This window comes from Oncorhynchus keta, chromosome 28 (assembly GCF_023373465.1).
Source record: "Oncorhynchus keta strain PuntledgeMale-10-30-2019 chromosome 28, Oket_V2, whole genome shotgun sequence".
Classification (NCBI taxonomy): Eukaryota; Metazoa; Chordata; class Actinopteri; order Salmoniformes; family Salmonidae; genus Oncorhynchus; species Oncorhynchus keta.
In genome coordinates, this window is record NC_068448.1 from 68,624,105 (window position 1) to 68,648,663 (window position 24,559).

Below are 24,559 nucleotides of genomic sequence, written 5' to 3' on the forward strand. Positions count from 1 at the left end.
TAGTACTCTGAAATTGTGTTTAGCATGGAATTCCTGTCAAAACACAATTCATAATAGGAAGCAGGAAGAGTCGGTTGATTACAACCAATTGGAAACGAGAGGTCACATTGGAGCAATTAGACCGTGTACCAGCCGATTGCTAGCCAGGTGAGGACAGCATGAATGCACGACGGTCTCCTGTACCTTTTCGATATTATCTTCACTCCAATATCTGATCTGAAACATTTGACTGCTCATTTCTACATGGTAAAATCGAAGACATAAAAAAGTCAGGCCTAGGTGATACACTCAACAGGCTAAAACGCGTTTTTCCACTTTCACATATTGTAGGAATCATGTATTTATTACGTGCAAATATTTCAGTTTTGTTGAAAGTGCACATTTCTCCCCATATTGGTATGCCTAACTGTCAGAGTTAATGAATTGAAATGTTCCCTTGGTTAGAGTTCCTTCATAATAATGTCATGTAACGGCTTCTGCATGGCCTATATTTAAATTGAACCTGTGCATAAATCGGACAATAGCTCGTATTTACAAGGTGCGAATGTCCCCATCACTTGGCGATCATGGATGGTGTTCAATCTTCCATTGTGTTTTCCTCACATGCTGAATAGTAGGCAATCCCAGGAACGAGACGGGGTCAATCTGGCTAATCCAACTTGTTTTGCTGAGAGGTAAGGGCTATGGCATTAGCACTACATTAATTTACACAAAAGAAACTGTCTTTGGACGTGCACTGCATGTTCTCAAGGGACTTCCTACTGTGCGCTCCTGCACCCTCAACTCGGTGCGCTCCTGCACCCTCAACTCTGTGTGCTCCTGCACCCTCAACTCGGTGCGCTCCTGCACCCTCAACTCGGTGCGCTCCTGCACCCTCAACTCGGTGCGCTCCTGCACCCTCAACTCGGTGCGCTCCTGCACCCTCAACTCGGTGCGCTCCTGCACCCTCAACTCGGTGCGCTCCTGCACCCTCAACTCTGTGCGCTCCTGCACCCTCAACTCTGTGCGCTCCTGCACCCTCAACTCTGTGCGCTCCTGCACCCTCAACTCTGTGCGCTCCTGCACCCTCAACTCGGTGCGCTCCTGCACCCTCAACTCGGTGCGCTCCTGCACCCTCAACTCGGTGTGCTCCTGCACGGTCCCTGGGTTTTTGAGAACTCTCAAAAATGTGTATTTGCTCTTGAATACGAACATCGATCCTAATTCTGCTGAAACCACGCAGGCTATACCAGTGCCTAGTCTGCCTGTTTGTTTTCTCCGATTATGCAATATCTACCATATTTAAATAATACGATTATATTATCCTTCTAATAAATATGGTATACAGGACCTTAATCGGGCAGTTACCATTGACTAATGCGATCGATTAGATTTTGTCCGGTGTTGACAATTTGTAACAATGAAGAAATCAGCAACACAATTAATGAGCTAATCTTTCAGTTGACATTTTCCGTTTTCTGTCAGTATGTGTTTTAGTGGGCCAGGCCATTTAATCCCTCAATGTTTGTATATTAGCGGTCCTATGTATATTGAATGAAATGAAAGCCTCAATAAAAATACCTCTTGGTTTATTTTTCAATCTGCTTTGTGGGACCCTCTCGTTCTACTTCTCCCCGCTCTCAATTGTCCCCTTTATATGGGGCACGTTGGCGACTGATGTAGTTGCATTGGAACATCACAATCTGTGATTACTGTAAGCAAGTTTTAAAAATGAAGGAAAGAGAGGAGGTCGGGGGGTACCTTCCTCACTGGGATCCCCAACACCTCGTGTAAGTGGGGCTAATGATTCAATTCATTCCAGTGGACTGATAAATAAATACATTTGGATGTTTCTCTCTGCGGATATAAGAAGTTCACTCCTGAGCGCACCTGATGCGTAAATGTTTTGGAGCGGATTACCAAAATTAACGCTGTGTGGTAAAGAGGCATGTTTGTCCGAGGGGTTATTTACAGGTTTACTGTCTCTTTCTCACACACAGACCCTCCCTAGCCGCCCGGGGCGATCAGTCATTCTTCCCGCAGATAGCGCTCCATTCTCTCATCGATTACACAGCGTGATTTACATGAAACTGTTAATTGTTTGCTCTTCAAATAGGCAGCCAGCCAGCGGCCTGGAGCCAGCAGTCTGCCAGGGGTTAAGGGCCGACTCCCTCCCTCTCCTGTCCGATCGTGCAGCCCGATCTGTCCCCAGGTTGATCAGCATGACAAAGCACTGGGGGGGTCAGAGCATGCTGGCACCACCCGCTCTCTACCTGCGCTCGCCGAGCCTGGAAGGCCACCAAGATCATCAACTTGACTTCCAGATCCATCCTCTGAGCAACACAGCGCGGAGCTCTCCAGCCCAACACTGGCCCTACTTCCCAATCCAAGCGTCAGTCCAACAGTCTCCACGGCTCGAGAAGCCTGCCCCTGACCAATTCAGCCTGGCCTCAGCGCCCATGGATAAAGCGACGCCGCTAGACCAGGAGCAATCTTGGGACGAGGAGAAAAATGCGAAAAATGGAAAGAAAGATGCGAAAAGTGGAAAGAAAAAAAACTATCAGCGCTACCCCAAACCACCCTACTCCTACCTCGCAATGATTACCATGGTCATCCAAAACTCTCCAGAGAAGAAGCTTACTTTGTCTGAGGTAAAGTGAGTTTGTGTGTGGACATGCGAGTTTAGAATGGTACATTTTGGCCAAAATACGAACGGTTGTGTCAATTTTGGCCAAATTATGCATGGTTATGTGTCAGTTTTGTCTTAAATCATGGTTATTTTTCCGAAAATAAAGGTTACATGGGTTTGAATTATTTTAAAACCATGTCTAATCGGGGATGTTCTCTTATGATACGTTTTTTTTTTAACTGTTGGGGTAGGGATATGCAGTTCTATTGCAGTAAACCAACAGGACGATCTTAACAGAGTAGTAACACTGCCATGCTTTTCTTGGTTTGTTTTGTTAAGGATAGCAGCATTCAGTGAAACCAGACACTGATGTATCAGCTGGGGTGGGTTGAGTTGATAAGAAGTATAGTCAAGGATTGTGCAGTCCTACAGTGTATCTTAGGTTATTTATTCTAGGCCTATGAAAATGCTGCATGATGACAGTGAATGATTAATGTAAATAAGTTAAATGTATGCCTACAATCATGTGGTGTGTTAAATCGTATATATCTTAATATAGTCTGATAATGTGTCTGTTTTAATGCAGACACCAATTGAAGTAAATGGACTCCCTTCTCTCTCCCCAGATTCTAAAGGAGATTAGTACACTTTTCCCTTTTTTTGAAGGGAAATACAAGGGCTGGCGGGACTCAGTGAGACACAACCTCTCTTCCTACGACTGCTTTGTTAAGGTGTGTCTTATTAGGTGTCTTTATTGGTTTGTCAATCAGTGGGCTCAAAAAGGCACGTTTGATTCTAAAATCCAAACAACCTACAAGCAAGTATACTCTCCCATCTGTATTTCTTTAGACAATGAAGCATACACCTTTAATTCAGCTCTATACTCCAGCATTTTTTATTTGAGATCAAATGTTTTATATAAGGTACAGAATGTCACCTTTTTTGAGGGTTTTTCCTCATACCTGTTTTGTTGCCATGTATTAAAGTAGTCAAAAGGCCAGTATTTGGTCCCAAATTCCTAGCATGCAATGACTACATCAAGCTTGTGACTCTCTAGAAATGTGTAATTAATGAATGGTAAAATGTTTTGTAGTCACTTTTATTGTAAATAGGAATGTTTCTGAACACTTCTTGATGGATGCTACCATGATTACATATTATCGTGAATTAATCATAAATAATGATGAATGAGAAAGTTGGAGGCAAATATCATACACCCCCCCAAAATGCTAGCATCCCCTGTTATTGGCAATGGTGAGAGGTTAGCATGTTTTGGGGGCGTGATTTTGTGCACACAAAACACAACCAAAACGAACTTCAAATGCAGCCAACAAGTTTGTAGAGTCACAAGCTTGATGTAGTCATTGCTTGCTTGGAATATGGGACCAAATATTACACTTTTGACTATTTGTCCCAAATATTTATGAACCCTTCAAAGGGGGGGGACTTCAATACAAAAAGTGCTTTTTATTTCTAAACAGTAAAAATATTTTAAAATACCCTCAAAAATAAAGGGTGACGCTCTGTCGCCTCATACTGTATATAAAACGTTTGATCACAAATGCTGGAGTATTGAGAGAAATTAAGTTTGAGCTTCACTGTCCAAATAAATACAGAATAGATTTTTATTTGTAGCCTACCAAGGGTCACTGCAGGGCTTCATGAAACTTTAGATCAAGTAAATCATTCTAGCTATTCTGAGTTTTGTGAAACTGGGGCAATCCTGTCTGACTGGTTTTCAGGTTGTACTATACTCTTGATCTCACTGCTGTCTGTCACTCCCGGTCCCTGTAGGTATTGAAGGATCCTGGTAAGCCCCAGGGGAAGGGCAACTTCTGGGCTGTGGAGGAGAGCCTTGTGCCCCTGGAGCTCCTCAAGAGACAGAACACTGCCGTGTCGCGCCAGGATGAGACCATCTTCGCCCAGGACCTCGCCCCTTACATCCTGCATGGGCACCAACATAAGCCAGATGCAGAGCCCCCGGCCCCACCGCCACCAGTCACTGTTCTACCCCCAGGCCCACCTGTCACTGCTCTACCCCCAGGCCCACCTGTCACTGCTCTACTCCCTTTTCCCACCAGACAACACTCCTCCCTTCAGGAGGAGCTGTACCGGCCCAAGCTGGACTCGTCCTTTGCCATTGACTCCCTCCTTCACAGCCTGAGGCCGGCCAGCGCTGCAGGAGAGCCTGGCAGGGACTGCTGGGGGGTGGAGTTCCACACTCGTCCACACCCTCGCCACTCCTCCACTGCCTGCAGCGCCTCAGCCAGCCCCGCCTCCTCCTCCTCCGATGAGGACTGGAAGGGCGTGTCGCAGGGAGGGAAGCGGGTGCCTGAGGGAGAGGCGGGATCAGATGGGTACGAGGACTGCAGACTCCCTCCACACAAGTCTGCCCGCAGAGTCTCCGCCCCTCCCTGGGAGCTGCCCACCTCGTATGCCAAGTACACACCGCCCAATGCTGTGGCCCCGCCCAGCATGCGGTTTAATGGGGGCCCTCTGATTCCACTAGGGATGCCTCTGTATGGCTATGGGGGGTCTCCTGTCACATCCAGTCATTTTGTAGGTCATGCCTACTGGCCCCTCTTACCCAGCGGTCGCCCTCCCCTCCTTATGGACTTGGACGCTATGCTCCAGTCAGTACCGCCCAATAAGAGTGTGTTTGATGTGCTGGGTCCACCCAATCAGTCGTCTCACCAGCCTGCTGGTCAGTATACCCTACAGAGTGGGCCCCCTCTCAGGTGTCATCCTCATTATTGACTATGACTGTCAAACCAGCACCAAATATATTGTAAGTGCAATGCAAGGATACTACTGACCTATTCGTTCGTATAAGCTTAACCCTTGGCTAGAAATGTGTCCACTCTATCAATTGGTCACTTCTAATTGACAGGTCATAGGATTAAATGTTTACAGAAGACAATTGTACATTCAAATGTGCTGCTAACATCTAACTCGACCATACAACCACTGTTTACCTCCGTCTTAATACATGGATTTATTTTCACTATTGTATATATTCATTTTCTTTTAAGAATTCTCTTTGTTGCCTACCTCAACTATTCAATGTTTTTCAGTGGAAAATGTCATTTTTTCCCCTCCTGTCTTTATGGTTGTATTTAAGATGTAATTGTAAAACTGCACATCAAGCCAGGTTATGGAAAGGGCATTATTGAAAAAGTTGACTTGTCTTTTACAGGGTATGACTTTTTTCCCAGTCTTGAGTGTCAATGTAGGAAGAGGCAGGGTGCTGTTCATTGCTCATCCAATGCCGAGAGCCTCAAGTAGGAAAACCAAGTGAGGTTTTCTAAACCTCAAAGTGAAGAGTGCGCTGTTTGTGTTTGTGCGTGGTGTGTTGGTCATCTTGTCTCATTGGTTTAGAGAGAAGTGGATCACCCCCCTTTAACTCCAGTGAAGTCGTTTGTTCAGATGGTGCAACCTAAATTAAGTGTTTGTTCCTGACTTGAGTAAAGTTGTTAGCGTTAATGGGTTCAGCGTTCCTTGTCAAATACCTTGTATTTTGTCCTTTAGAGCTGTGCCAGTGTTACAAGACAATTGGATCTTACCTTCTCGTCTCTATTTGCAGTTGACAAAAGTTGAGCTTCAATCCCCCAGCCAGCTCTAAAGGGCTTATTTGTATACTGTGAAGGATAACTTCTAGACTGGAGTCATGTCTACAATTTGATCCATTTCACCCATTTTTAAAAGAGCTATTTAAAAGGTAAACAGTATACAAAACTGGTGCTTGAGTAGTCGTTCCTGATGCCCTATGTCAGTCAGGGCTGTAGCTACCAGCCACTGTATCAGTCAATACAGTGTGGGTGAGTGCTCAGTGGTGACATGGAGAGGCAGACTTGATCGTTTGGGTGTGACCAACATTTTTACCACAGGAATTGTGATTTTCTTGTCTTTGATCCGCGGTCCCACTCCAACCAACCTCCTGCGGCTGGAACAGCAATGCTCACTATCTCTCAATCTAGTCTCCATGCATGCTTGCCCAGAGCCTGTACCCCCCCCCCAGACCTCTCAGCCTCACCGCACCCAAACCCTCCTGCTGTCTCCTTATCTCCCAGAACACCCTGTAATTCATATTGGGGTCTGGGCTTTAGTTTGAGGGGATACTATAAACCTAGGCACCATGCAAGGGTTTAGTGTTGTAACTGAGGCCTGTGAGCGCAATCAATGTACTCATTCCCATAGCTCACAGACCCGTCATGACACAGGTTATTTTGTGTAACATGTCATGTGGTGCTCTGAACACAGGGTGGCAGTGCAAGAACAGCAAACTAGAGGGGTCAGTCATTTTGGCGTGTGTGTGAATTTTGATAACCACTTTCCTTGGTTCTCTGGGAGACTCGATTGCATACTCCTTGCTGCCTCAACGCATTGGATGAGCAATGAGTTTTGAGAAGGAGAGTATGCAATTGAGATGCTCCCTGTTGTCAGGGCTGTGCTCGAACTGCTACTGTAAAACCTCCTGAATGTTTTAAATGGTGTCATTTTTCAATAAATAAATGGTAAGCTTTCAAATGTATTCAATTGGTATCACAACTGCATGTATCCATTTCCAAACTAGTTGTATAATCATGGAATGAAAGTCAAAGTTCCACACAAAACAAATCCAATGCAGCGATTTACTGTATCCATCTGATCCTAAGGTCGGCTAGTCTTCGTTACATCAACAGATTTCAAGAGTAATGTTTCAAGTCTAGTTAGTTAACACCCTTGAAGCCAAACAACTGTATAATCTAGTGTTGCTTTTACATCGTGTTTCTAATCAGTTGTGGTGAGAGGCAGTAGACTAGATGTCTACAGATAGCTTTAACACACTGCCTAAGCTTAAAGGAAAATACAACAAACGATACTGTTGACACAGGTCAGGTTAACCCTTGACCTGAATGAATCTAGGCCTAAAGGTTTACTGTCTTCAGAGGATTAAACTTGTTTCATTAACTCCCCTACCGGTGAAACAATTTCCATGTTTGTCTCTGTGCAAACTCAAAAGTACTGTAAAGGACATACCACTAGCATCCTATAAACATCGTAGTATGGGTTGTTGACTACAGACATGGAAAAAAAGGCATTGTTCAAGGCCTAAAAATGGGACATGAATGCATTAGCATTTTAAATGCTCTCTCCAGCCTTCATCGTTGTCTCCATCTTATCTTAGTGGAACTGTTTTTCTAGGTCTCTTTCCCCTCCAGCCCTGGCCTGTCCTCATACACCCTCCTGTGCCATGCGATACTCAAACACACTGCCTCTCTCAGAGAAGTTGTCATTGAAGCGCCTGCGCTTTTTAAGGAGTCTTCCATCCCCAGCTGTTTGCTTGTCCTCCTCACCATATCCACCTCCACCAGGTGTGTACAGGCAAAACATATCCTGCAACACAGAAACACACAGATGGACAGTTTGGTAATCAACACACATACTCAGAACAAAAGACAAGACGAGTACAATGCAAGAACACCAACAGGCCCATAGTGGGCAGTACACCACACCAACAGGCCCATAGTGGGCAGTACACCATACCAACAGGCCCATAGTGGGCAGTACACCACACCAACAGGCCCATAGTGGGCAGTACACCACACCAACAGGCCCATTCAGATGTGCCACACAGACAAACTCTGACAGCCATGACAGTAGTATAGTCTCACCCCAGGTTCCAGGCTCACAGTGGTCTTGGCCCCCAGGTTGAGAACCCTTCCATCTGCTCTGTGGAGCTGGTTCAGGCCTGATGCCCCACAGTCGCCCCCTAAGAGAGAGAACAGAATACAATGAACAACAAACCACAGAAGATGTTATGACTAGAAGACATGGCGGTACAAAACAAGACAGCTACTCAATCAAAACTACACAGACATACTAATAAAGGTCATTGGAGACGTCATAGGTGAGAGATTACCATGGAGACCATAGGGTCGGGTGGAGCGCCTCTCTGTCAGAACTGACAGGACCACCTTATTCCTGAACAGGAGCTTCCGGATCACCCCGTCGCCCCCACGGTACTCCCCTGCACCCCCCGAGCCGGGCCGCAGGGAGAAGTGCTCCAGAACCACAGGGTACCTGAGAATCAGATCAACAGGGCAGAAGGAATGATTGCTAGCCAACTAGGTTAAAGACAACTACAATGGAACTGAATGTTAAGGCATTGCCTTTCTCACTGTAGAAGGTTAAAGCCTCTATTATAAATCCTCCACCCACCTCTTCTCCAGAATCTCTGGGTCGGTGATGCGTGTGTTAGTCATGTGACTGTGGACACCACTCCGCCCAGTCCAGCCTGGACCAGCACCTGCTCCCCCGGCAACCGTCTCGTAGTAACCGCTCCCCTCGCTGCCGAAAGTCACATTGTTCATGCAGCCCTGAGTGAGTGAGAGAGAGAAGAAACGAGAGAGGGAGGGCTGGTACACTCAAACATCAAGACTATTTCTCCATCTGGAACTGTAGCAGGACTCTCCAGTAGCAGCTCTCTCTCCTACCTGTGAGGCAGCGCAGACCTCGAAGGCACGGAAGATGACATCAACCACCCGCTGTGACGTCAACACATTCCCCCCCACGACAGCGGCATTCTGGGAAGGCTGGAGAATGGAGCCGCTGGGAATGATGACCTTGATTGGAGTGAGACAGCCCTGAGAGACATTGGTTTAATTAATACATTCTCCATATAGAGAGACTGTTTCACATATCATAATAATATTATTATGTTGCCCCATTCTGCATTCAGTTCAGACATGTCATTAGAAGTGATCATATCACCTAAAGGACAACTCTTCCATACAAAAGAAACCTAAAGCTGTTGGTATACTGAGCCCAAACTTCAACGTTGCAGTATCCATGATCCCCCACCAGAGGTCCTAGCATATGTTTCCCATTACTGACTTTGTTCTGTGGTAGATTGAGATTGTGAACGGTGTCTGACCTGGTTGAGGGGGATGTCTTGGCCCACCATGCAGCGCAGGCAGTAGATGAGGGCAGAGAAGGTGATGGCACGAGGGGCGTTGCAGTTCCCCCACACCTCTGTCCCCGTCCCTGTGAAGTCAAACACTGCACTGCCCTGGGAGGTACGATAGCGAGATACAGGGATAGAGAGAACGAGAGAGAGAGAGGGATCAAGGGATAGAGAATATGAGAGAGAGAATGAGAGGTAGAGAGAACGAGAGAGAGGGATAGAGGGAACGAGAAAGGAGCAGTAATGTTGATTAACATTAACAGTAGTTGTTGCCCAGTCTTTGATGGTGGGTAGCACACTGGTTGCCAGATCTGTCTATTTCAATCAACACTTCTCTCGTGTTCGTAGGCCTGACAAACACGAAAGAGCAAGAGGAGTTTGCCCCAGTACAAACAGATCTGGCGCCCCAGCCATGCTAGATGGGTAGTATTAGATCTCCACCCACCTCGTTCTCATTAATCTGGACCCGCAATCTGATTGGTGTTCCATCGTCCATGAAGTCCTCTGCCTCCACCTCCAAGGAGCCCGTCTGTTTCTGCCGGCAACGGGCAAACTCTTTCAGCATGTCTCTCACCGCCAGCTCTGCATTGGTCTGGAATCACACACACACACACACACACACACACACACACACACACACACACACACACACACACACACACACACAGGAACAGGAATGCTGACCACTCCGTTTATAATGTGATATGACCTTAGAATCCAAATAAAGCTAATACAATACAGCCCAACTGAAAGAAGCATCTCACAGTGACGTCCTCCTCACCTGGATGTACCCCATGTAGGCCTGCACCACAGCCAGCCCATAGCTGTCAATCAACTCCCCCACCAGCGTGCTCCCTCGCTGATTAGCTGCCACTTGAGCTCGCAGGTCTGACAGGTTGTCATGGAGATTGCGAGTCCCAGAGCAGTCTGGGTACTGAGCCGGAGCCATGAGGGCTTTAGTTACAGCTGACAAAGGAGGAGAAAGAAATAAAGCGAGAGAGAGAGAGAGAAAGAAAGATCAGTACAATGCCATGGAAACGTTATTTCAAAACAGATTCCTGGAGTGCTTTGAATTACTAGGATTTAAGCCAGTCAGACAAGTCTCATGGTGTGTTTAGTGAATCTCAACATATCCTATTGTGACTATAGCTTTACACTGAAAGCCACTGCTACCAACATCTCCTGGCTACAACACATTATACAGCCAACTGATAACAACACACTCTATCTCAATGACTGCCAGTGCCAAGCAGATATTACAACATATTGGCTCTCCCTTTCATAAGGGTTCCTCTCCGTAGAATTTCCTCACCCTCCTCCTGGAAGACTCCAGCAGTGACCAGTTTGAAGGAGGTGAAGACAGCACCCTCCTGCTGCAGGGAGGTGGAGTGGGGGGGCATGGAGCCCGGGGTAATCCCCCCGATGTCTGCATGGTGCCCCCTACTGGCCACAAAGAACACTGGCCCACTCACACCACTCCTGAACACCTGAGAGGGACAGAGAGCGCGATATATAGTGATAAGGGGCTCCAGGCCCCCACACCTCGGGCTCTAGGCCCCCGACTCCACCTCATGTTTCTAGGGACTATTATCAGTGAATCTCACCGGAGTGATGACAGTGAGGTCAGGGAGGTGACTGCCTCCTGCACATGGATGATTACTCAGAATCACATCACCCTCTTTAATGATGCTCCCTATGGATTTGACCTGTAGATGACAAGGATAGAAATAAGGAAAGCGGGACAGAGAGACATGACAATATACTCTTCCTGGCTTAGTGTGAGAATGTCTCCAATTCCCCAAATACTTGTTTAGTATGTTTTGCAGACTTTGAATAGATTGTTAAAGCAGTGAATTGTCATGTTTGAATAGATTGTTAAAGCAGTGAATTGTCATGTTTGAATAGATTGTTAAAGCAGTGAATTGTCATGTTTGAATAGATTGTTAAAGCAGTGAATTGTCATGTTTGAATAGATTGTTAAAGCAGTGAATTGTCATGTTTGAATAGATTGTTAAAGCAGTGAATTGTCATGTTTGAATAGATTGTTAAAGCAGTGAATTGTCATGCTTGCAGTGATCGTCCAGACCTGGTATTGGACGGTCTCCTGCATGGCTCCCAGGTGAACAGGGATGTGTGGTGCGTTGGACACCAGGCCTCCGTCAGGACCAAACACAGCGCAGGAAAAGTCCAGACGCTCCTTGATGTTGGTGGAGATGGAGGTTCTCTGGAGCACTCTGCCCATCTGTTCTGTAGATGCATGAGACAATGGGGCATTTAATGGAGATTTCAGGGAAAACTTAGTGGTGGTTTGCTGTTTTCAGTTAGTTACCTTTCTGTTACTTAAATGGCAATGGTACAGTTGAAGTTGGAAGTTTACATAAACGGGTTTTAATGACCTAAGTGTTATCAACCACTCCACAAATTTCTTGTTAACAAACTATAGTTCTGGCAAGATGGTTAGGACATCTACTTTGTGCATGACACAAGTCATTTTTCCAACAATTGTTTACAGACAGATTATTTCACTTATAATTCACGGTATCACAATTCCAGTGGGTCAGAAGTTTACATACACTAAGTTGACTGTGCCTTTAAACAGCTTGGAAAATGACAGAAAATGATGTCATGGATTTCGAAGCTTCTGATAGGCTAATTGACATAATTTGAGTCAATTGGAGGTGTACCTGTAGATGCATTTCAAGGCCTACCTTCAAACTCAGTGCCTCTTTGCTTGACATCATGGGGAAATCAAAAGAAATCAGCCAAGACCTCAAAAAAAACAATTGTAGACCTCCACAAGTCTGGTTCATCCTTGGGAGCAATTTCCAAACGTCTGAAGGTACAACATTTATCTGTATAGTCGTGGCCAAGAGTTTTGAGAATGACACAAATATTACTTTTCACAAAGTCCAGAATGTTATGAAGAGTGATCAGATGAATTGCAGTTAATTGCAAAGTCCCTCTTTGCCATGCAAATGAACTGAATCCCCCCAAAATATTTCCACTGCATTTCAGCCCTGCCACAAAAGGACCAGCTGACATCATGTCAGTGATTCTCTTGCTAACACAGGTGTCAGTGTTGCCGAGGACAAGGCTGGAGATCACTCTGTCATGCTGATTTGAGTTCGAATAACAGACTGGAATCTTCAAAAAGGAGGGTAGTGCTTGGAATCATTGTTCTTCGTCTGTCAACCATGGTTACCTGCAAGGAAACACGTGTCGTCATCATTGCTTTGCACAAAAAGGGCTTCACAGGCAAGGATATTGCTGCCAGTAAGACTGCACCTAAATCAACCATTTATCGGATCATCAAGAACTTCAAAGAAAGCGGTTCAATTGTTGTGAAGAAGGCTTCAGGGCGCCCAAGAAAGTCCAGCAAGCGCCAGGACCGTCTCCTAAAGTTGATTCAGCTGTGGGATCGGGGCACCTCCAGTACAGAGCACCAGGAATGGCAGCAGGCAGGTGTGAGTGCATCTGCACGCATAGTGAGGCAAAGACTTTTGGATGATGGCCTGGTGTCAAGAAGGGCAGCAAAGAAGCCACTTCTCTCCAGGAAAAACATCAGGGACAGACTGCAGAAGGTACAGCGATTGGACTGCTGAGGACTGGGGTAAAGTCATTTTCTCTGATGAATTACCTTTCTGATTGTTTGGGGCATCCGGAAAAAAAGCTTGTCCGGAGAAGACAAGGTGAGCGCTACCATCAATCCTGTGTCATGCCAACAGTAAAGCATCCTGAGACCATTCATGTGTGGGTTTGCTTCTCAGCCAAGGCAGTGGGCTCACTCACAATGTTGCCTAAGAACACAGCCATGAATAAAGAATGGTACCAACACATTCTCCGAGAGCAACTTCTCCCAACCATCCAGGAACAGTTTGGTGACGAACAATGCCTTTTCCAGCATGATGGAGCACCTTGCCATAAGGCAAAAGTGATAACTAAGTGGCTCGGGGAACAAAACATCAATAATTATGGTTCCATGCCAGGAAACTCCCCAGACCTTAATCCCATTGAGAACTTGTGGTCAATCCTCAAGAGGCAGGTAGACAAACAAAACTCACAAATTCTGACAAACTCCAAGCATTGATTATGCAAGAATGGGCTGCCATCAGTCAGGATGTGGCCCAGAAGTTAATTGACAGCATGCCAGGGCGGATTGCAGAAGTCTTGAAAACTGCAGATATTGCCTCTTTGCATCAACTTCATGTAATTTTCAATAAAAGCCTTTGACACTTATGAAATGCTTATAATTATACTTCAGTATTCCATAGTAACATCTGACAAAAATATCTAAAGACACTGAGGCAGCAAACTCTGTGGAAATTAATATTTGTGTCATTCTCAAAACCTTTGGCCACGACTGTACAAACAATAGTACGCAAGTATAAACGCCATGGGACCACGCAGCCGTCATACCGCTCAGGAAGGAGACGTGTTCTGTCTCCTAGAGACTTTGGTGCGAAAAGTGCAAATCAATCCCAGAATAACACCAAAGGACCTTGTGAAGATGCTGGAGGAAACAGGTACAAAAGTATCTATATCCACAGTAAAACGAGTCCTATATTGACATAACCTGAAAGGCCGCTCAGCAAGGAAGGAGCCGCTGCTCCAAAACGCCATAAAAAAGGCAGACTACGGTTTGCAACTGTACATGAGGACAAAGACTTTTTGGAGAAATGTCATCTGGTCTGATGAAACAAAAATAGAACTGTTTGGCCATAATGACCATCGTTATGTTTGGAGGAAAAAAGGGGAGGCTTGCAAGCCGAAGAACACCATCCCAACCATGAAGCATGGGGTGGCAGCATCATGGGGGTGCTTTGCTGCTGGAGGGACTGGTGCACTTCACAAAATAGATGGCATCATGAGGATGGAAAATGATGTGGATATATTGAAGCAACATCTCAAGACATCAGACAGGAAGTTAAAGTTTGGTCGCAAATGGGTCTACCAAATGGACAATGACCCCAAGCATACTTCCAAAGTTGTGGCAAAATGGCTTAAGGACAACAAAGTCAAGGTATTGGAGTGGTCATCACAAAGCCCTGACCTCAATCCTATAGAACATTTGTGGGCAGAACTGAAAACGCGTGTGCGAGCAAGGAGGTCTACAAACCTGACTCAGTTACACCAGCTCTGTCAGAAGGAATGGGCCAAAATTCATCCAACATATTGTGGGAAGCTTGTGGAAGGCTCCCAGAAACGTTTGACCCAAGTTAAACAATTTAAAGGCAATGCTACCAAATACTAATTGAGTGTATGTAAACTTCTGACCCACTGAGAATGTGATGAAAGAAATAGAAACTGAAACAAATCATTCTCTCTACTATTATTCTGACATTTCACATTCTTAAAATAAAGTGGTGATCCTAACTGACCTAAGATAGGGGATTTGGATTAAATGTCAGGAATTGTGACAAACTGAGTTTAAATGTATTTGGCTAAGGTGTATAAACTTCCGACTTCAACTGTAAATGGCAATGATTTTCTCCATGACAAGTTTGACACTCCCTAAACCTCATTATTCTGCATCCTCGACTCTCATCCATTTCCCTCTCAGCTATCCACCGGTTATCCTCTATCCGTTTTCACACTATCCTCCCCATCTTTCCCATCCCCCTCCCTCGGTCCCTCCTCCCTGGGTACTAACGTACCTGCGATGCTCATGAAGCGATGGGAGAAGATGGACAGCTGCACAGTGTTGAGTTCAGTTCCCAGGAGGCAGTGGGGGTCGGAGCCCACGGCGATGCACACATCACCCCCTTCTGTCAGATGGGCCACACAGCTGGGCTCCACCAGGATGGTGCTGGGAGGAAACAACCCAATGACAGCGTCTAAAACAGTACTTACAGAGGACATTACTCTGGTCTATAGCAGTGGTTCTCAATCCTGGTCCTGAGGACCCAAAGGGGCAAGCAAAATATATTTTTGCTCTAGCACTACATACCTGATTCAAATCAAAGCCTGATGAAGAGTTGATGATTTGAATCAGGTGTGTCGTGCCCAGGGCAAAAACAAAAATGGTCACCCCTTTAGGTCCCCAGGACCAGGATTGAGAACCACCGGGCTATAGAATACCAGCATCATCTAACCCAACGGGTGTAATTCAGTGGCTATTTTAGGCCTGAAAACTAATCTGAATTTAGTATTTGCAATGTCATTATTTGTAAATACTCCAAGGTAGCCTTGTCCCTTCTCCCTTCCTGACACTGAAGTGATACAGCATGACAAATACACACCTGTTCTTGTCTATGATGATGGCTGGACCGGGGATATTGTGGTCACATGGCAACTCCTCCCACAGGTAAACACTTGTATCCAGGTAACCATCCTCAAAGTAACACTTGGTTATCTTAGGGATGGAAATGAGGATATATTTGTGAGGATCCCAGGATGGAGCCATACATTAAATATACTGTAATACTACTTGTTACTCACATAAAAGGAGACTGTATTCACAGCCCCGTAAACACAGGTGAAAAAAGTGACATTACTTTGAGATGTACAGTAAGGAAACCGTGCTTGTGATGATTTGTGACCCTCCAAATACTAATCTCTTTACCGTAGTGGCTTTGAGAATTCCAGATCCCATCTTGGTGTTGGTCACAGATTTGATTCCGGACTTCCCAGAGCCCCTGACTCTGATGTCATCCACCATGATTGGCCGGTCTGGGATGGTGAAGCCAAACTCCTGCAGGTAGCTGGGAAGGAGAGAGGGAGGGAGGAGTAGAGAGGGAACATGAGGGCTCTGTTAGATGGTTGTAGATGTTAGATCATTGGTTGTTATCATGAAGGAACATTAAGGAGTAAGGGGAAAGGTTCATGTGCTCACCGCTTAGTGAAAGCACTACGGAAGTCCGCTGAATTACAAGACAGAGAGTTGCCGGGGTAACCGGTGGCTGTCACCATAAGAGCACAGTCTGTTTTCTCGTAACGCAGGTGGAGGAAAACCTCAGTGGTTATCTGAGAGCTGAGAAAGAAAGAGAGACAAGAAAGCATTGGTTCCTTCTTAATTATAACCGGTGGCTTGAACCCTGAATGCTGATTGGCTTAAAGCTGTGGTATATCAAACTGTATACCACCGTTATGACCCAAAATGACTTTTCACTGTTTTAATTATGTTGGTAACCAGTTTATAATAGCAATAAGGCATCTCAGGGGTTTGTGGTATATGGCCAATATACCACAGCTAAAGGCTGTATCAAGGCACTCTGCATAGCGTTGTGCATAAGAACAGCCCTTAACCGTGGTATATTGGCCATATACCACACCTCCTCGGGCAGTATTTCTTAATTATAGAACCCAGACGATTGAAAAGAGTGTGTGTGTGTGTGTGTGTGTGAGTGCTCATGTGTCTGACCTGCTGAAGCCACGGTCTCTCAGGGTCTCTGTACAACGCTGGGTCAGCTGCTCCACCCTGTGGTCCAGCTCAGAGAAGGAGCGAGGGTTGTACTGCAGAGAGCACGGCTCTTGGACCTCCTCCACCACATCAGCCAGCGCCAGGCCGTAGGCCGACAACACACCACTGTACCTGGGAGACAGAGAGACGGATGGAGAGATGTACTATTTTATGTTTCAATAAACTTGTGTAACACCTAAAGAGAAGGAGGAACATTGATTGAGTTTTATTTAATCTAGTGCTGAGCGATTAACCAATTAATTTATTTTTTGTTATTAAACAACTAACTGACCGACGTCGTTTCAATTACTTGAATTCAATTTAGTTTTTTTTTTTGTGAGCCCAACATGCCGCTTCTCTAGAGAGAAATCAAATCATTCACAATATATATTTTTTTATGTTTTATTGAAACTGAAGTCGAAAAGTGATGTTTTTTTCTTCGAACAGACTTTAAAAAGTACTAATCTCTCAGCACTCATTTCATCTAAGGGTGAGAGAAGGGAAATGTACCTAACGCCAACTTCTACACTATAATACACAGCGTCTAGTGAAAGTATACACACTCCTTGCAGTCTTCACATTTTGCTGCCTTATCTACAAAGGGATTCGATTTTTAAAAAATTCTAGAGAGATATACACAACCTACTACACATTTACAAAGTGAAAGAAAGTTATAGATAAGAAACAATAAAGAAACAAAGATGTTTTGATTGTGTAGGTCTTCACAGCCCAGAGCTAACACTAGGTGAAAGAACCTTTGGCAGCCATTACAGCTGTGAATAATTGAATAAGATTCACTCGCACTCGACTTTTCCCCTTACTAGCACTGACTGTTAGCTACTTTATTGAGGAAAATGTACTTATTATGACTGAGGTTGTCCCACCTAGCTGAATGCCCTAAATCTCTCTGGATAAGAGCGTCTGCTAAATTACTAAAATGTAAATGTAAAATGTACAGTAACGAATCAAACTGTCAAATGACATCGCGAAAGGAACCAACAACAAGCCTAGCATTTTCATGCCAGCCTCTCTCGCTCACCCTCACTTTCTCCATCTGTCCCTCCTTGGAATACACAACCACATGTGTAGACAGGAAACAGGACGCCCTACTCAGACATGTGTAGACAGGAAACAGGACTCCCTACTCAGACATGTGTAGACAGGAAACAGGACTCACTTGTGAATGAAGACGGTCTTCATACCTAAAGCTTGTGCGATGGCACACGCATGTTGCCCACCTGCTCCACCGAAACATGCCAAGACATGCTGAGAGGTGTCATGACCCTTAGCCTACACAGAAAGACAGAGAGGGCAAGCGATAGGGGGAGAGAGAGCGAGAGTCTTTGGAAAAGGCAGCAGAAACTTCTGTTCAACATGGAATTATCAGCAACATCAGAGCACTGCTATAGTCTAACAACAAACTCCACTACTGTAGTCTAACAACAAACTCCACTACTGTAGTCTAACAACAAACTCCACTACTGTAGTCTAACAACAAACTCCACTACTGTAGTCTAACAACAAACTCCACTGCTTAATTTGAATGTGAAAATTTGACTAATTCAAGTATTTCAACTAATGTCTCTAGTGAAACACCATACTACACAAAAAAAACATCAATATAATCCCTCCCATCAATACCTGTGTCAGTGCTCTGATGGGACGACACATGGCCTCGTTGGCCACTCTGATAAAACCCATAGCAACCTCCTCCATGCTCATCTCTGATTTGCTGCTCATGACCCTGCTGTTGTTTGAATGGGCGCTTCCGTCGGCGCTGCTCTGGGATTGGTTGGTGTAGAGAAAGTGGTTAATCTCACGGGTGAGCTGTTGGAAGTGCTCCATGGTTTCCTCGCTGGACAGAGGCTCGTCCTCTCCAGGACCAAAGATCCTGGGGAAGTAGGAGGGGAGTAGGCGGCCCAGAGCCAGGTTGGCATCCGTCACAGTCAGAGGACCACCTATGAAGATCATATAGGAATACCTGGACATTACATCAGGCCTTTGACCACACTACAACTCACAGATTGATGTCTTCTCTGTAGTATTACCAAACGATAAGTGTTCAGAATATAGGCAATGCTATAAATAGCACACTTCCACATCAGGAGTCATACCATACCAACAGTAGCAGGAGAAAACTAAATGCTTTTGTAGGTTACTACAGTACTTCACTTGAGCTGTATCCAGAGCTGTTACATAATCTCACATTTCTGTTGGAATTTGGGAGTTATTCCAACTTTTTTAAGCCTTCCCCCTCGGCCACACCATCTTTCTACAGATGGGGTAGGGAAAAGGAACCAGGGAGGAAAAAGCTTCGGCCGTACAGATGTTAAAATGTCTGTACATTTTAAGTTCACTGAGTGGAAAGGATTAAGGATAGAAATCTGTATCCGGGAGAAAAAGGGTGACAGCTCTATTCAACAGAGAAAAGGAGAGGAAAGAAGAGGAGCATGTGTGTGAGACAGAGAGAGGGACAGAGAGAGGGACGGGGTGGGGGGCAGTATTCCTACCCTTTCTGTAGCAGGCTGGTCCTGGATGGGCACCAGCTGACTCTGGACCCACAACAAACATCCCTGACCTGGGAACAAAGAGGGGAGATTTGAGGGGTCATGACTATAATGTGACATTTCCCTCCCTGTGGACTGACTGGACTAGATTGACTTCCACCACATACACAGTCATTCCCTGAGGAAGTTATACATTGCCATCCAATGTTTGTCTAATGAGTTCCTAGGTAGTAACTGTGGGTTAATGGTTTAGCGATTGCAGAACAGTCTGAGCATAAATCACAAACACGAGAAAATAGATATTATACTTCCCAGACCTCCAAGCAACAGACTGTGTACAGTGAAGTCTATGTAAACATACAGTATGCTGAAAGTGTTTTTATTCTTTTACCTTTATTTAACTAGGCAAGTCAGTTAAGAACAAATTCTTATTTTCAATGACGTCCTAGGAACAGTGGGTTAACTGCCTGTTCAGGGGGTTTGAACTTGCAACCTTCCGGTTACCTTCCGGTTACTAGTCCAACGCTCTAACCACTAGGCTACCCTGCCGCCCCATGCTGAAAGTATGCCGAAAGTCCATATTCATAGTATGTGTGAACCTGTTGTCCTGGCTGACCTGAAGAAGAGGCGGGAGCCACCACCTGCTGCTACGGTGTTGATGTCTAGCTGTGGGGCCTGCAGGGTGACGCCAGCCGTGGTGGCCTCAAACACGTGCTCATAGTGACCCGCGTAGCGACTCACATCTGTAGACGTGCCTGAAGGGGGCACAGAGTGGCCCAGAGTAGCTGTTAGGGGCATGAAGTGTAAAAGAGCCCAAGTTTCCCTAAATGATGGAACGCTAGGACTTCCTCAGCCCAGTACTAGTGAATAATGTGAGATTTAGTCATCAAGGGCTTCAAGGAAGCCTTTGTCTAACATCCATCAGTACCATTCCTGCTTCCTGCTATGATCGTTTCCTTTTAAACCCTTTAGTTCACACCTCTCTCTCTTCTCAAAGTCAGCCACCCTTTAAGGCGTCCGCATGCTTCCCAGCCGAAACAGTTTGATAGAGTTTGTGCATATATTATGACAACATTTTGTGATGTTTTCGTTCGTTTTGGACTTCGGTAAGGGTTTTTTCAGCTGTTCAGGCACACCATTTTTTCCCGGGAGGCAAGCCGAAGTCGGTAGTGATAGAAGAATTTGTATGTTTAAGATAATGACTAAAGTATTCCACCCTGAAACCATATAATTGTATGAAATGTGTTAGAGTCATAATCCAATAATGTGTGTGACTAGACTTTAAGACTAGGCCATTGTGTTACTATTTTCTCAATATGGGCAGGGTATAGTTGAGACATTCAAGGACAACTGGAAAGTGATAACGGTGAAACTAATAACTGGAAAGAGGCCTCCCCACACTAGGGAGGTGAAAAACTGTTAGAAATGGCTAGGCTTGCAGAAGATGATGAAACATGTTGCAGAAGTGTGATAAACAATGTATGTGAACTTTGGAAAAATACAGCCCACCTAAAGAGAGGTGGAGATTCTACTGATGTGAGTTCATTTGTGTGTGTGTGCTACAAAAAGATTATGTTCTCATTTTGAAGACAGAGTGCTCTCTGAAAAAAGGACTGATCTATTGCAGACTGGGACTTTGTCTAATTCTTCATTAACCAGAGCCTTACAAAGCTTGAGTGATAGTTGAGTTCAACCACTGAGATAGCAAAATTCTTGTGATAGGTAGTCAAAGTCTATCTGTTGATGATTGGTCAACAGTAGGGATTCTTCAATAAAGACTTTGTTGTCATTCAACTCATTTTCATGCAAATGTTTTCATTTAGAAATACTGCAACAAACATTTTAGATGTAAAAATGCGCGACAAATATCCTTGGCAAAAAGGTCCAAATTTATCACCGATTTTGTGAGTCATCTTCGAATAATTCTGACTCTTTGCTAGGAAGTGTATACTGGCTACGGAGTCTCAACATGGACAAACAGTAGTATTTGTGCTTTTTTCTCATTTTTCATGCGAAGGTCTTTTAAGGGATTATGCGAGGACACTCGTTCAGTTCATCTAGACAACTTCAGCTAGCCGCCAACTGAACAGAAGCATGCTGACGCCTTTACCCTCTTCCCTTGTCCTCATGCTATATAGGCTGCATATGGCCCCTCCCCCCATTTAGCCGTTTCCTTCTTTTCCATTGTGCCACCCCCCACTACATCCTGTGCTCCTCCTCACCCCCCATGTCGAACCCAATGACGGGCTTTTTCTCTGTCTGGCTGTAGGAGGTGATGGCGTAGCCCACCACCCCCCCCGCGGGCCCAGACAGCACAGCCCGGGACCCACAGAACTGCTCCATGGGAGTGAGGCCACCATCAGACTGCATGAAGAGAACACTCACACCCTACAGTTGAGAGAGAGGCGGAGGGAGTACAGGAGGTTGAGAGAGGAAGTCTTTTCAAGATGTGTAGCTATACAGAATGTAAAGCTACACAAGAGTATGATCTCTCTGCACACCTATGCTCAGTAAATACAGCTACACAACATTATGTTAACATAACAAAACACATTTATTTACAAAAACACGGACTAACCTCCAGTCCACCTCTGAAGCCAGAGGTGAAGCCTTTCAAGTACTGGCGGATTTTAGGTGTGAGGTAGGCATCGGCGCATACGGTGTACCCGCGTGGCACTGCCCTCACCATGGGCATGACCTCACTGGACAGGGACACTTGGGTGAAACCCAGCCTGCGCGCCAATGACCCAACAGCCTTCTCATGGGCAGACCACCTGACATACAGAGAGAGAGACTTCTCACATCAGATTCATTCCATTATGTTCCTGTCCAACATATGAACTCAGCAAAAAAATAAACATCCCTTATTCAAGACCCTGTCTTTCAAAGATCATTCGAAAAAAAATGATAAATTCATTGTAAAGGGTTTAAACATTGTTTCCCATGCTTGTTCAATGAACCATAAACAATAAATGAACACGCACCTGTGGAACGGTCATTAAGACACTAACAGCTTACATACGGTAGGCAATTAAGGTCACAGTTATGAAAACTTAGGACACTAATGAGCCCTTTCTACTGACTCTGAAAAACACCAAAAGAAAGAATCCCAGGGTCCCTGCTCATCTGAGTGAATGTGCCTTAGGTATGCTGCAAGGAGGCATGAGGACTGCAGATGTGGCCAGGGCAATAAATTGCAATGTTCGTACTGTGATGCACCTAAGACAGCGCTACAGGGAGAGGATGACAGCTGATCAACCTCGCAGTGGCAGACCACGTGGAACAACACCTGCACAGGATCGGTACATCCGAACATCACACCTGCGGGACTGGTACAGAATAGCAACAACAACTGCCCGAGTTACACCAGGAATGCACAATCCCTCCATCAGTGCTCAGACTGTCCACAATAGGTTGAGAGAGGTTGGACTGAGGGCTTGTAGGTATGTTGTAAGGCAGGTCCTCACCAGACACCACCGGCAACAACGTTGCCTATGGGCACAAACCCACTGTCGCTGGACCAGACACAGGACTGGCAAAAAGTGCTCTTCACTGACGAGTCGCGGTTTTGTCTCACCAGGGGTGATGGTCAGATTTGCGTTTATCGTCGAAGGAACGAGCGTTACACCGAGGCCTTTACTCTGGAACGGGATTGATTTGGAGGTGGAGGGTCCGTCATGGTCTGGGGCAGTGTGTCACAGCATCATCGGACTGAGCTTGTTGTCATTGCAGGCAATCTCAACGCCGTACGTTACAGGGAAGACATCCTCCTCCCTCATGTGGTATCCTTCCTACAAGCTCATCCTGACATGACCCTCCAGCATGACAATGCTACCAGCCATACTGCTCGTTCTGTGCGTGATATCCTGCAAGACAGGAATGTCAGTGTTCTGCCATGGCCAGCGAAGAACCCGGATCTCAATCCCATTGAGCACGTCTGGTGGGACCTGTTGGATTGGAGGGTGAGAGTTAGGGCCATTCCCCCAGGAAATGTCCAGGAACTTGCAGGTGCCTTGTTGGAAGAGTGAGGTAACATCTCACAGCAAGAACTGGCAAATCTGGTGCAGTCCATGAAGAGGAGATGCACTGCAGTACTTAATGCAGCTGGTGGCCACACCAGATACTGACTGTTACTTTTGATTTTGAACCCCCCTTTGTTCAGGGAAACATTATTCAATTTCTGTTAGTCACATGTCTGTGGAAGTTGTTCAGTTTATGTCTCAGTTGTTGAATCTTGTTATGTTCATACAAATATTTACACATGTTAAGTTTGCTGAAAATAAACGCAGTTGACAGTGAGAGGACATTTCTGTTTTTGCTGAGTTTAGTACTGTGAGGCAAACTGCAAAGTTGACTCACTAACTCTTACAGTGTTTTCTTGAAAAGCCTTTCAGTGTTCTCCATCCTGTTGAAAGGTTGTGTGGTTATCAGACCTGGCATTAAGCCGGACAGTTCTGAAGGTGCCTTTACAATGTACTTACATCCAGCGACTTTAAATTACTTTACAGTTTGAAACGGAGTAGAAAGAACCCTGTAAATCAATAAATGAGAACTCCCAGAATGCATATAACAACGAAGAGAAACTCAACTTTCGAGATGGCAGGAGAAAAAGCGCAGTGAAGGAGAAGAGGACCAGTCTTCCTCTACCCTTCTCAGACTCACTGTTCATGACCTTCCACATCTACTACAATGATCTAACACCAAGAAAAACATGTAATCTGACACCAGGCACTAGACACACACAACGACCATCTTTAAAGATAGCAAGAGTTTCTCCCAGTTTACTGTCTGGGTTGGCAAGTATACTGACGTGTAGGAGTGTAGCAGCAGAACAGCCAGGCTGTGGATCCCCCGGGACAGGACTCCTCTCAGATCGTCCTCCACACGCTGCATGTCCAGCTCACGCCACACCTCCAGGGAGTCCCCTGTACTGCCTGGAGGACAGAGACACAGGGCAGAGGTAAGGGACAGGTATATGTGTATGTGTGGATGCAAATTATTAACCCAAGCAGTTACCACTCAAACCTGTCATAAACCTGACATACAGGAGGCAATAGTCCTGTGGGAAATTTGCATCTGAAAATGGTATATGTTGAAAA

The 24,559-nt window shown here is 45.4% G+C and overlaps 2 protein-coding genes across 9 annotated transcripts in view; one reads left to right on the forward strand and one right to left on the reverse strand.

Moving 5' to 3' along the window:
- On the forward strand, positions 1-7,598 carry LOC118373169 (forkhead box protein H1-like). Of its 8 annotated transcripts, none has more exons than XM_035759234.2 (5): positions 1-147; positions 615-674; positions 2,096-2,630; positions 3,235-3,339; positions 4,403-7,598. In XM_035759234.2, exons 3-5 carry the CDS (start codon positions 2,202-2,204, stop codon positions 5,363-5,365), a joined length of 1,497 nt encoding a protein of 498 aa, XP_035615127.1. In that variant the 5' UTR covers positions 1-147; positions 615-674; positions 2,096-2,201; the 3' UTR covers positions 5,366-7,598. The 8 variants fall into 8 exon arrangements, with proteins under 8 accessions (XP_035615127.1, XP_035615128.1, XP_035615133.1 ...); XM_035759235.2 differs by having other exon boundaries at positions 618-674; XM_035759237.2 differs by lacking the exon at positions 1-147 and adding an exon at positions 163-279 and having other exon boundaries at positions 618-674.
- Positions 7,226-24,559, reverse strand: part of oplah (5-oxoprolinase, ATP-hydrolysing) — a 22,135-nt gene continuing 4,801 nt past the window's right edge. The window contains exons 5-27 of the mRNA XM_035759231.2: positions 24,271-24,394; positions 22,039-22,234; positions 21,683-21,848; positions 20,077-20,215; positions 19,464-19,531; positions 18,595-18,911; positions 18,131-18,243; positions 16,915-17,085; positions 16,387-16,524; positions 16,117-16,255; positions 15,794-15,906; positions 15,209-15,360; positions 11,641-11,801; positions 11,159-11,260; positions 10,867-11,041; positions 10,336-10,520; positions 10,000-10,146; positions 9,525-9,659; positions 9,085-9,234; positions 8,810-8,967; positions 8,511-8,671; positions 8,263-8,360; positions 7,226-7,984 (exon numbers count right to left, since the gene is read on the reverse strand). Coding sequence (XP_035615124.1) covers positions 7,823-7,984; positions 8,263-8,360; positions 8,511-8,671; positions 8,810-8,967; positions 9,085-9,234; positions 9,525-9,659; positions 10,000-10,146; positions 10,336-10,520; positions 10,867-11,041; positions 11,159-11,260; positions 11,641-11,801; positions 15,209-15,360; positions 15,794-15,906; positions 16,117-16,255; positions 16,387-16,524; positions 16,915-17,085; positions 18,131-18,243; positions 18,595-18,911; positions 19,464-19,531; positions 20,077-20,215; positions 21,683-21,848; positions 22,039-22,234; positions 24,271-24,394 — 3,470 coding nt within the window. The 3' untranslated portion in view covers positions 7,226-7,822. The remainder of the gene's footprint in view (positions 7,985-8,262; positions 8,361-8,510; positions 8,672-8,809; positions 8,968-9,084; positions 9,235-9,524; positions 9,660-9,999; positions 10,147-10,335; positions 10,521-10,866; positions 11,042-11,158; positions 11,261-11,640; positions 11,802-15,208; positions 15,361-15,793; positions 15,907-16,116; positions 16,256-16,386; positions 16,525-16,914; positions 17,086-18,130; positions 18,244-18,594; positions 18,912-19,463; positions 19,532-20,076; positions 20,216-21,682; positions 21,849-22,038; positions 22,235-24,270; positions 24,395-24,559) is intronic.